The following is a 12,794-nucleotide window of genomic DNA, read 5'->3' on the forward strand; positions in this document are numbered from 1 at the left end:
GGACTGACTCATACGTGACAGTCTCTCCTGAGGTCAAAGAATGGGAATAAAGTAACTCTCAGACTGTTTTCCCAGATCTCTAATCTCATAGATTTATCTTCCTTCTTTTCCTAATACCAACTATTTCCTGGGTAGGTGTTTCACTGCCTGAATGAAATCCTAGATCTCTGTCACAGCTTTTGCTCGCTGGTCAGTCAGAACCTGGGCCCACTGGATGAACGTGGGGCTGCCCAGCTGAGCATCCTGGTCAAGGTGAGTCTGCCTGGCTGTTGGCAGTATGCAGCCCTGTCCAAAGGGTAGAGGTTTGTTTTGCCAATGGGGAGTCATGATCTTTCCCTCTGGGTCAATAAAGCATTTCCCCAATACATATATACACACAGAAATAAGAAGATACAAAGATAAAAATGTTGGCATCAGTTCATTTTGAAGCAGATAGTTATGTGCCATCTCAGCATTTGAAAATAGTTTGGCCGTGAATAGTTTCTTCAGCCCACAAACATGCATTGGTTTTGTTCTCACAACCTCCTATCCAACCTCCTTCCTTGAACGAACTCCGTTTCGCTGGGATTGTAATTATCTGACTCTAACAAAAATGCGCAGGCTCTCCCCAGCCCCAGTAATCAACAGAATAGATGCTAACTTCCTCCTGAGAATGGGAGTGTACTTTCACTCAAAGCCACGCCATCCGTGGACTCAGTACTAAGACGACCTTTTAGGAGCTAATAGAAGCGAGGCTGTGGGAAGGCCAGCTGGTGCTGGAGAATTTTGAGCAAGTTTTTTAAGGAACCCCCTCCCCTCCCCCCCCCCAGCCTCACTCCACATGGACAGTTGGTTGAGTCTGAGAGGAATAGGAATGACAGCCTGAGTCCTTCTCTCTGCAGGGCTTTAGCCGCCAGTCTTCACTACTATTCAAGATTCTCTCCAGTGTTCGGAACCATCAGATCAACTCAGATTTGGCTCAACTGCTCTTACGGCTAGATTATAACAAATACTACACCCAGGCTGGCGGAACTCTGGGCAGGTAGGAACAAGCCTTAGGGAAGTGTGGGGACTCCATGAATGTGGCTGTTTAACAAGTTGTAATTCCAGAGCTGAGACATCAGCCACTGTCTCATCCAAGTAGCTCATTTTATAAGCAAGGAAACTAAGGCTTAGAGACATGAAGGGCTATGTCTGATCAGCTCTCTTAATTCAAAGGAAGCTTATTTTCTAGTAAAAGCCATCATCATAGTAAAATACTAAAACTCCTGATGCTGAGATGGGTTTTTAGTTCTCAGCTGGGCTGGAAGAAAGAACTGAGCAGTAGTTGGTTCCCAGTTCTGACATTAACCAGCTGTGCAGCCTCAGGCACCCTTGCCTCACTGGCCCCCCAGCTTCTGCATTTGGGAAAGGTGATCGCCCCTTCTAATTCTTAGCTTTTTAATCCAGTAGATTCAGCGGTGGTTGGCTTTTCTCAGAGGTCTGTCCTATTTTTTAAAAAGCACTTTATTGTTCTTTCTGTCTCCTAATTGTCCTCAAGCAGATTTTTCCTAAGCGACTTTAGTGGAAGAGTCAAAGAAACTTAAGAGTTTTAGAAGATGACACTACGTAGATCACAGGTTGCCCTGATTCCTATTTCTTTGAAGAAAATCTTGGGAAAGCATATTTGATAAGGCTCTTTTTTTGTTGTTGTTTTCTAGTTTTGGGATGTGAAAATACCTGGTTCACAAACCAACAGTCTCTCACCGTGTTCCCAAATCTGTGACAGAAGATTTAAAACATCCTACTCTTCAGCCACTCAACAAATGCTTGCAGCCTACTGAGTGAGGGTCCTACTTTTTCCTCCTAGAAGCTACTACTGCTGAACATTCATGGGTACAGATCCTTCCCACGTGGAAGGGTCTACCCTACCTTAGAGTTCTTAACTCCCCTACCATAGAGGATATGTAGTGCCAGCTCCCTCTCCACTGACCTTGCAAGATCCATTACACTGAGAACATCTGTTGGACACACCCATTTATTGAGCACCTACTATATGCCTAGGTATTGCTCAAGCTGGTGGTAAAAGGGCAATTTTAGCTATTGATAATGTACTTAAAGCAGTAGTATTTTAACAAAGAAAAAGGGTCCTTAAGAAAAAAGCTGAGGTCAAATTCTTAGATTTCAGATATTGAAAACTGCAGGTCTAATTATCCCCTCTTGGAAGAACCAAAGGAGTTGGAGTTCCCTTAATCTGGCCCAACCATTACTGTAATTATTAGTGTTCATACTGGTCTGAATCAAAATAAATATTCATTGTACAAACAACTCCCTTTGTACTGAAAAAGAATGAAGCATTCCGGCCTCAGTATAGCCAGTGAATCTGGTCCTCCATCTGTCCTATTTCCTGCCCTTTTGTGCTAAAGGTGACCCCCCTCCATTGCTGTCTGTGGAGAAGTGAGATTATGGCCCACCACCTGTTTTTGTAACTTTTTATTTTCTGGATCCCAGCCACATTCATCTGTTTACCTCTTATCTATGGTTGTCTTCATGCTGTCATGGCGAAGGGGAGTATTTGTGACACATCAAATGGTCCAGAAAGCCTAAGATATTTACTAATTGGTAGCAAACACTTTTTAACTCCTGCTTTAGATAATGAGAGGACATCAACAGAGATGATGCTAGGGGTAGGGAAGGAATAGCTTCTTGTAACTGACAGCAATAACTGTTATAAAATTGGATCTCTGGTTAGAGCTTCTAACATTTCCAAGTGTTGTCACTATGTTTCTCAAGTTTTTCCTTGTAGAAAGTCGTTCCATCAGGCTTGTAGTCCCTGCCCTTTCACAGCAATTGGTGCTTTTTCCTTTTTAGTTCTCTAAAGAGACTTAAGTGACAGGAAGCTTAGAACAGTGTTCAATTCCATTCAACCTTTACTACAACTAATGATCAGGGCCTACTATAAAATCAGATTTTTAGAAGTACTGAATTTCAGACAGCCCAGGATCACCCTTTGACAAAGATGCCACAGGAAAAAAATTTTTAATTTTCCTATTTTTCTTGGCTAGCTGTCCTACTATGAACAAGCCTATTGAAAACCCCAGAGAAGGTACTATTTTTTGTTTTGCTATTTGTTCTGCGATTAAGTTCAAAGAAATGGATGAAGAAATCCCAGTTACTACAACCAAAGAGATTCAACATTTATTTTATCATAAAAGTCCAGCAAATAAAACTATATACAAGATCCATGCAAGGAATCCAGTTACACACAAGACACATTTAAAACCTGGTTAAAACACAATCTCCACAACAGCAGGGAATAAAATCAGTTAAGACCAAGTATTAGTGAGAAACATAATCATGTTTGTATTTTGGATGCTGCTTGAATCCAATTCTCTCCCCAACAATGAGGCACTGGATCACCCACTCTTGTGACACCACAGGCAGCTGCAATGCTTCAGCACACTTCAGCACCGAGGCTGGGCATGAGGGATCCGTCACCACCACGTCAAATACCCCTAAAGCAATATCTGCAGGAAGCAGGGGAAGGTGAGTGAGGAAAGGAGACTCCCATTTAGCCTTCCATTAAAAAAGATGTGCTTCCTAGCCAGGATGGTGCATTGGGCCCAAACTCCAGTCTTTTTGTCAAAGAGTTACTGATCACAACCAAAAGTGAAGTTACCATCACTATATGCTAACCTTGTACAAATATTTACAGATACACACTGGACACCCGTAGAAGCATCAACAGCCCAGTGCCTCACTCCTAGTGGCTCACTTCTTGAAGGTAGTACCTTTCTTCTCTTAGGCAGAGAAGGTCAGCCTATCAGACCACAAGGCCTAACACCTACGGGTCTAAGGACATCCCTGAAGCAATAACACCACACACACTTTCCAGGTACCTTTGTTATGGGCACTTGAATGGTGCTGCTTCACAGAGGCTGCCCCCCCGGTCATGAGGATCTCAGACCAGAGCTCCAGGAAGTTCTGCTGTTGGTCTGACACCAAGAGTACCTTCAGATTGTGGAAAGGGTTTTCACGGGGTTGCCTACAAAGGAGTCAAGAGACACAGCACCTTGGGATTGGAAAAGACCTTAGCATGACAGATTACACCCAACAAGAGCCCTTCCGCAAAGGGACTTGGGTACATGTGAATGTTTTCAGAAGTCCTTCATTAGGCTACCACTCCCCTTCTCTTCTTCTGTGAATCATGTGTATTCTCTGGGACCCTGGCCTTCTAAATCCAACCCTTCTGCTGTCCAGGTCTGTCCTGGGGCTGAGAATAAACTACCTTGCTTCAAACTTAGTCCCCTAATAACCTCAGACGGTGAGAATACTGAACCTACAAGGAAATCGTCACACATTTTCTAACGGTCCTTAACCAGGATCCCTCAGGGACAAAGTAGATGAACTGATCAAATGAATTCACTCGAATTCTCTAATTTATCCTATGAGGATTCTAGTTTCTAGAAATACTCTCTTATCTAGATTCTCCCCTCCAAAAGCTTGCTATCTTCCTGCCTGTCATCCTAGATGGGCTCCAAATACTCACCAATCCAGAATTCTTTGCTCCTCAAGGCTGTACCCTGCAGGCAACAAATAATTGCGGTAATTCTGGAGCTGGTTGGCATGGCAACTATCATGGACCCAGACATGAGACACACAAGGAATCCCACTGGCAAGGCACAGGAAATACTTCCGGGTCCGACAATGCTGATCCGCAATTAGGAGACACTGGTAGGCTGTGTTACACTGGAAGAAAAGGAAAAAAACCAATAGGTCTGGTGACTTCTATAGAAAGCCCCTGAAAAGCAGCCCTGAGTCAGAGAACAGATCTGAATACTTTCAAATACTACCTAAAATGTGGTTGAGCCTATCCTTCTGCCCAAAGCTTGCTTTCTCAATAAAAGGTCCAAAGGGCTTCCCTAGGTACTCTCCCGCCTCACCTCCAGGTTTCTGAGGGCCTAAACCCTCAAGGGACAACACAATCCCAGGTATTCAACCTTCCAGGCTGAGAATCAGCAACACTGTCATAGGGATTTCTATTAAACACAGATTTGATAAATAAAAAAATTAAAAAAAAAAAAAAAAGGGATCCCTGGGTGGCGCAGTGGTTTAGCGCCTGCCTTTGGCCCAGGGCGCGATCCTGGAGACCCGGGATCGAATCCCATATCGGGCTCCTGGTGCATGGAGCCTGCTTCTCCCTCTGCCTATGTCTCTGCACCTCTCTCTCTCTCTCTCTGTGTGACTATCATAAATAAATAAAAAAATTTTTAAAAAAATAAATAAACACAGATTTGAATCTGCTTTTGTCCCAAAAACAGAACCACAGCCTTTAACAGACAAAGGTTCTAACTTCCTTACACACAAGTAAAAATTCTATTTCATTCAACAACCCTGTGGCAGTTTCCCCAGTTCCTGAACTGTTTACTTGGTGTACCCAGCCTCCTCACCCCTCCCTCTCAGGCTCATCTCATCACTGCCCCTCTGGGAAGCTACACAAAGAAACGCCTCACCTGGGCTTCATTGAAGTCTTCAAGAATATAGCCAGCTCCTGCTCGAAGCTGGGATTCTGTATACTGCTTGTTGAAAGGAGGAATTTCTAAAAATTCTATTTAAAAGAAGAGACAACCAGGATCATAATTACCAATTAGTTTCTTATTTGCTACTTTAAGCCTGCTTCTTACTGCTCTCTCTTACACTCCCCCCCCGTTATCTCCATAGCACTATATCCCAAAGACAGATAGGACAAGGGCTTTCCCATGGGTCAGAAAGAGCTACGTTGTGAGGACTATAAAATGCTGCCAAAAGAAAGGACAAGAGTAGAAGGGGTGGGCGAAGATGAGAAATGGGATAGGTCCTAGACCTAAAAACATCAAAGGTTTCTGTACTGAGTCATGGGACTGTTAACAGGGATGGACACACAAGCAGTTCCCATGGTGAGGTATTCTAGTTTGAGTAACCCTTACCAGCAGGAAGCTGTTCCTTATGTCTACCCTAAATCTCTCCTGCAAACTAAGCCCATTTCCTCCAATTCTGCCTGCTGTGGAGACGAATAACTGATTAGCACTTTTTCTAACAAAGCCTTCAAATTTCCCCTTCATCAGCATTTTCACCCCCTATACACTAAAACTTTGATGAACCAGAATGCTCAAAGTGGGATTTCTAAAATGTAACTGATTAAGTGAAGGTTAGCCAGTAAAATCCTATTTCAACCTTTTTATTGAAAACTATCTACCTTTGATGATCTTGAAGTACCTCAGGACACTGAACATCAATGACTGCATTACAGCCTTGAGGGTGAAGTAGAAGTTATGAGAGATGAAGCTGAAGCTGTAATGACCCTAGGCAATTAGAAATAGCTTCTTTTGACCAAATATCTGCTCCTCTCATATATAAATAACACATTAAAAAAAGAAAAGAAAAAAGCAAGACATTAGAGATTTTAGTTAATTATGATTTCTGAGAAATTAAGTTCTAGTGAATTTATCACAAATAATAAAACCCAACCAAATTCATAAGAGTTCAGCGCCAGGACCACGCCCCTTCCCCCTTATGCCCAGTGGTGAAGGCTGGCACAGCAGACCCCCTGCAGAGAGGCCAGCCCTGTGGTGTCCTCCCTGCCTGCTGGAGCTGCTCGGGACTGCTGATGCCCCACACTCAGGCCTCTACGCCTTGGGTTAGGTCTGACTGGCCAGCCCATTCACCTTCATTGCTCTTTTCTTGACTAAGCATTCTCCATGTCCCTCTTAAAATGAGAGCTCAAACTGCAAACCCTAAATGGTTGTAAAAAAAAAAAAAAAAAACTCAGAATATACCAGGACTATGTCTCAGTGTTGTCACTGCATCCTGTTGATCCATCTCAATATACCTCATCACAATTTTCAGTACCAACACTCTACTGCTGAGTCACTGCCAAGGCCTCTCATGGTCCTTTCTTTTTCCCAAGACTTCTATTTTATGTCTGCTTAATACAGGTCGGTTTCTAGTCTTAACATTTAGATTTTAATCCCCAATTATATTTCCTTGCTTCTGTGTAATCAACTATTACCCCACCAAGGCAGTAGTTGTCTACTCTATTTTTTCCCCATCTTCGATTTAATTTATTTGTGACTTAAGAGTGGCCCTGCCCCACCAGAGGCTAAAATGAACAGATTTTTAATTCCATCATCTACATCAAGGATGAAGGTACTAAAAGAACCCAACTCCAGAGTCAATCCCCATGGTTGATGGGTCCCTAATGGTGTGCCTCCTAACACCAGCTGCCATATTCTTAATTCACTAATAAATATGTCTCATTAAACAGATTCAAATATTTATGAGCTCCTGATCTAAACTAGCATCTAAGAGATTTCCATTTCTCTACAAGTCATATCACATAGTTTCTTTAAAACTGTTGATATTCTGTTAGAAGACTGTTTAAGTACAAATGTCTTCAGGCTTCTTGAGGGACCTCTCAACATCCTACATGCCAAAAATATCAAGGATTCTGGTACTGTTGGGCAATGTCCAATGATGAAGGAGCAACATAAAGCAGACTGTTCAGTATAACCACACTTTCCACAAGAAACCTGGAAATCTCTGAAAAATGTCCAATTTACTCATTTAGACAAGGCCTACATTCCCCCCGCCCCCACTCTCGGTTATAAGGCTGGAATTAAAAACATTTGATGTATCAATAATGGAAAGAATTTTTATGAGTAGAGTTTAGTAATCACACACAGGGTCACAGATATTTAAGGAACTGCATCTCATACCATAGCTGGCTTTCTTGACCATGCTGTACCAACCCACAAATAAAACACCTATAGAGTTGCCTTGTGAAGCCCTGGTCTAGGGAAGGGCTAGAAAAGAAGGTCCAGAGTCTAGCAACACCATAAAAGCAAAAGAAAACACAAGACCACAAACTGTTTTGATGCCACAACACATCTCACACAATCTTCAAGGGACTCATTAAGATCAAAGTAAAACTACGGTCTTGGCTAGGAAACTCTTCATACACCTTCTCTCCAATGAAACCTATCTGAATTCTGACAGACAAGATTGGGTACACACCTAACCTTGAAACTCCACACATTGCCACACCTGCTCCTACACTCTAGAGCGGCTCAACCGATGACTCTATGTACCTTCCAAATACCACAAACCCTAACTACAACTCCCCGACCATCCTTCCCATGTCCCTGTACCAATGTCCACATGGCTACAGTTGGTCAGATACAGTTTTGGGTAGTGAGCAAAGAGTCATCCACACACTGAAATGCCAACCATCACAAATCTTCAGTGATGCTCTGTTATGATAATCCTGTTAATTCAATTCCTTAAGAGTCAACTCTAATCTGCAGAACATCATCCCATCTGACCTTAAGTGTTCAGACACATCTGGATGCTGTGAGTCACTTATAGTGTATACATTTGCTTCTGCCCATTTTATCTCCTAGATCACACTCTTTAGACAGCTGAAACAATTTTTATCTCTCCGCACTACAGCTTTGACTCAATCCCAAGGTAACAGACAATATAGAAATGCAATATATAGATGTAGTTTTAGGTTGAAGAGAGATACAAGAGAAGCTTAGAAGCTATTTCTCTACAATACCCTGGGGCCCTGAGCACCCTATATTCTTAATCTTACGCTCAGACCTCAAGAGAATGAACTTTAGCCCCCACATGGGTTTTCTCTAGCAGTTGCCTCTAGAATACAGATGGGAAAGCAGTAGGTGTTCAGAAACTTAACTGATTTGGAGGATTGTAGTAGGGTAAAACAAACAAGGGTTCTAGTCCCAAGTCTATCACCATTATAGCAAACAAAAAGCAATTATTTAACCTATCCAAGCTTGTTTCCTCCTTGGTAAAGTAGATGATAAGATCTATTTCCCATCTGCCTCACAAGATTGTTTTGAGGAGCCACTAAGAGGACTCTTGTGGAAATGGTCTATAAATGGTCTAGAAAGCAGGACTAGTTAATTTTCCCAGACCAAGATCCCAGATACTACCTGCACTGCTTCCTTTACAGGTTCATAAAGTGAATGAAAAGGAACAAAGCGCCCATGTGTCAGAGCCGCCAGGGCTTCCTAGGGACCTACCCTCCTCTTCCTCACTGCTTCCTGTAGGACCATCTGCCAGTTTGGAGCGGCTGGCCAACTTGTCACTTGTTGTGGCCATGGTGAGAAGAAAGGCATAGCCCAGAAACAAGGTCTTGTTGAGAGGCAAAGGCCCTCTCTGCTCTTCCAGGGCAGAGGGTTCACCCATGTTGTCTCCACTCTCACAGGGGCTCATAAACTCTCCTGCCCCTACTGCACCTGGAAAGGACAGAGACACAGTTACTAGAGGATACACACCGCTGCCTAGGCATGACAGGACGGCTAGGCAATGTCCTGATCAACTTTTTTGAGCTACTGACCAAAGACCATTCCTATGGTCCATAACCTAGGACCCGATTTATAGTAGAGAAAATCTGATATACTTATATTTTACAATCATGACGATATATACATTATTTTTTCACAAATGAAAATCAATAGTATTATTTTTGTACAGCCAAACAAATACTTCCGAGATCATCTGAAGAAAGTGGTGGTTCTAATACAAAGCTTAGGTAAGAGTGAGAGATATTTGGAAATCTTCAGCCCACTTTCTCTGCCCAGTGCTCAGATTTCCCCAGGATATGTGATATTTTGAAATAGCCCTTAAAAGCAAACAATAAAAAGCCAACTTTTTTATTACCAAGAAATGTCCCAGGCAGATACTCCCACCCCATCCCTGACCCTCACCAGAATGGTGCACAGAATACTTGATAATAAAGTGTTCTCACATGTTGACTGAACCACATGAAAACAGCCTGTTTCAACTGTCCCAGTTTCCAACCCCTGGGGGTGGGTAAGTGAACCAGCCGGCCCAGGACTCCCAGAACACCCATGCTAGGAGTGCCCCAATAAGTCCTCAAGAAGAAAACAAATACCTGATTTGGAGAAGCGGAATCATAGCCTCATTAGGAGGCTAAGATGACAGACAGGTCATGCCTCCCTAAAACAAAACCAGCAGGAGGAGAACAGTCTGATGTAGTATGCATAAGCCTGGACTTCAAAGTCAAACTGCCTGCATGTGAATTCTGGATTACTATGTCACCTTGGGAAAGTTAGCCAACCTTTCCGTGCCTCAGATTCAACTGAAAACTGAATTCTAGCATCTATACCTCACAGGGATTATTTGAGGTAATACTTATGAAGCACTTAGTTCCATCACATAACCTGAACACAAAAGTGTTCGTTAGATATGGAGATGACACAACCCAAAGACGCAGTTAACAAAAGCAGCTCTGGGGCCAGGGCAATGTAAAAATCGATGAACTCCTTCAGTTTGCTGTACTCAGAGGGCAGACACTGAAGACTTTACCCCAGCAGCTGTGAATGGATCACAGTAGAGACTCAGTAAACAATAGATGGATAAATTCCTGTTAATATGAAGCATGAGGGACTGGAAAGGAGTTGGGGAACAGTGCAAGGAGGAGAGATGTAGACTGAGGTACTAGCTTTCAAAAGGAAGTCTGGGAGAGCCAGAGGACCCTTAGCGCAAAAGAGGGGGAATCAGAGCTTGCTGAGGTATAAAATGGGGTCACATAAAAGAAGAGATAGAAGACCAATTTTACCTACTTTGAATCTACTTAAAATTCAGTATTTCTTTCCCTCTTAGAACCTACACAAAAGTCAATATATGTGTCCAATCAAGACCTGGCATCCTATCTACCTCCACTGGACTCTACTGGGAGATAGGTAGAGGTGGATGGAGTTAGCAGAGGGCTTGTGTGGGACCTCAACTTTGTAGCCAGGAAAGAGGAATCATTGCCGATTATCAGGTTCCATCTCTCCAGCAGCTAACCCTACATTCCACAGTGGTCTGAGGGAGAATGAGGCAAAAGGGAGCACTCACCAGGTTTCACAGTGGCAGACTTCCGGCCTCGCTTGGCAGGGGACCGTTCCTCTTCAGAAGTGATCAGTTTTCTTTTGCCTGAGAGAACTCCCGAGGAGGCACGAGGGCTTTCTGTGGTCTTGCGGGTAGGGGTGGTGCTGCTGCTGCTAGAGGCAGTAGGGGTGGCCGGGGAGCTGACATTGCTGCGCCGTTTCCGTTTCCCTTCCACCAAATTGTCTACAATAGGATAAGCCAAAGGTTGGTCAACTCCTATGGTCTGAGGTCCTGGACTCCAAGAAGCCAGGCAGAACTCTCCAAGTTAGAGAGCACCACACCCTTTCCCCCCACCTCTCGTAGGGACAAGAAACCTCTTTGAAAGCTACCATCTTTTTTGTTTCAGTCTCAATCATGACTGAAATATGTCTGGACCCTGCAGAACCGAGGAGGCCAGAAGAATCTAAGGATTTACTAACTTAACTGGTCCCAGGGAGGAAACAGAGATAGGCAGTGGCTCCAGAACATGGCGGCTCATCAGCATCTCACAGCACCACACAGGAAGAGTAAGATTTAGGAAAGCATGCTGACTGCTCTAGAATTCACTCCTCCCACCACAGAGCAGGGGCCCGGAGGCAGTTTCTCAGGAAGTAAACGTCTTACCCAAGCTGATATCTGCTGCCTTGGTGAGGGGTGTTACTGCCTCATATGGGCCAAGGCCATACTGCTCCCTCAATCTGTTTCCTTGCTCCAAGGACAGGATGACGGCCATCCGCTTGTACCACTTCCTTTGGCCTTCTTTTTCAATGCTGTAGTACAGCTCTCCAGACTCCTTCCTATGCCCTTTCACCACTCCTGGGTGGGAACAACATAAGAGCAGCCTGCTGTTGTTTTACGTTGCTCAGCATCCACTCAAAATGGCTCTGCACAGCAGGCTTGGGTTAGGGCATTAGGAGGTCCAACAGTGCACTGAAGTTACTACTTAAATAAATGCCAGCTGTCAATCCCAGACAATGGCACCACTTATAAATATATGTAGCTACTACCCTGGAATTGGGAGATGGAAAGTTTCTCAACAGAAGGAACCCTTTATAAAATTACAAAATAAAGCTTCCTAAAGCCAGCCTTTATGAGTTATTAGTTGTTCAATTATTTCTTGAAGTGAAGTGACATGTAGTTTCTAACAATCCCATAATTTACTAAACCTTTCCTTCTTGGTTTCTTTGGAGGCTGAGTCATAATTCTTGAGTTAAGTTGTAGGTAAAAGATGACATCACTCTAAAAGAGAACATGTGTTTGTGTGCTAAAATCAAAATAGAGATATAGAGCAAAGAAAGGAAAAAATAAATAAATTCTGCCTTTCCTGCCTAATCTTACCTACTTCTTGCTCTGATTCAGAACCTAAAGATAAGGTCTTTAGGTCATAAGGAACACACCATGGAGTATAAAAGAGACTGTGGCTAGAATTCAGGAGACCTGAGCCTAGGTCTAATTCTGCTACCACCAAGCTGTGTGATCTTGCATAAAACCTATTCCCAAACCTATGAAAAAGATCATACTCCTTCCCCTCTATCCATCAATAAACAATTTACACACGTGTGCAATATATACGGGTATACACACACACACACACACACACACACACACAAAACACACATATATAACATAAAAACAAGGCATTACCATGAATACCTTTTCATTCTTATAAGGGTCCATTTGTTCTCCCCCATTAGCCTGTGCTTGAATGAAGGGCTAAAAGAAAGCCAGAGCATATGCCACCAAGGAAAGAAAAAAGAGATGTGAAAGCAGGCCTTAGTTCTATCTATGCTACATAATCACTCCCTTTCCCCTTGCTTTCTTCATCTCCTGGCTTAAACCTCTACCAGCAAACTAATCACAAAGACCTCCTTCAAAAGTACAAAGAAGCCCAACGCCAA

General features: G+C 43.2%; 2 protein-coding genes across 10 annotated transcripts in view; one reads left to right on the top strand and one right to left on the bottom strand.

Annotated features, from left to right (window-relative positions):
* Positions 1 to 2,286, top strand: part of TUBGCP4 (tubulin gamma complex associated protein 4) — a 35,999-nt gene extending 33,713 nt beyond the window's left edge. For both annotated transcript variants that reach the window (XM_038580241.1, XM_038580240.1), the window contains exons 16-18: positions 136 to 252; positions 882 to 1,021; positions 1,680 to 2,286. In XM_038580241.1, coding sequence (XP_038436169.1) covers positions 136 to 252; positions 882 to 1,021; positions 1,680 to 1,692 — 270 coding nt within the window. In that variant the 3' untranslated portion in view covers positions 1,693 to 2,286. The remainder of the gene's footprint in view (positions 1 to 135; positions 253 to 881; positions 1,022 to 1,679) is intronic.
* Positions 2,287 to 3,130: 844 nt separating this feature from the next.
* The window catches only part of TP53BP1 (tumor protein p53 binding protein 1), a 98,106-nt gene continuing 88,442 nt past the window's right edge, over positions 3,131 to 12,794 (bottom strand). For 4 of the 8 annotated variants that reach the window (XM_038580215.1, XM_038580212.1, XM_038580214.1 and 1 more), the window contains 7 exons: positions 11,521 to 11,712; positions 10,885 to 11,100; positions 9,042 to 9,257; positions 5,472 to 5,566; positions 4,508 to 4,707; positions 3,858 to 4,003; positions 3,298 to 3,485 (listed from right to left, as the gene is read on the bottom strand). In XM_038580215.1, coding sequence (XP_038436143.1) covers positions 3,298 to 3,485; positions 3,858 to 4,003; positions 4,508 to 4,707; positions 5,472 to 5,566; positions 9,042 to 9,257; positions 10,885 to 11,100; positions 11,521 to 11,712 — 1,253 coding nt within the window. Of the gene's footprint in view, positions 3,486 to 3,857; positions 4,004 to 4,507; positions 4,708 to 5,471; positions 5,567 to 6,193; positions 6,342 to 9,041; positions 9,258 to 10,884; positions 11,101 to 11,520; positions 11,713 to 12,794 lie in introns of those variants that run through there. The other 4 variants (XM_038580216.1, XM_038580213.1, XR_005381550.1 and 1 more) reach the window with 3 other exon arrangements.

Source organism: Canis lupus, chromosome 30, assembly GCF_011100685.1.
Source record: "Canis lupus familiaris isolate Mischka breed German Shepherd chromosome 30, alternate assembly UU_Cfam_GSD_1.0, whole genome shotgun sequence".
Lineage (NCBI taxonomy): Eukaryota > Metazoa > Chordata > Mammalia > Carnivora > Canidae > Canis > Canis lupus.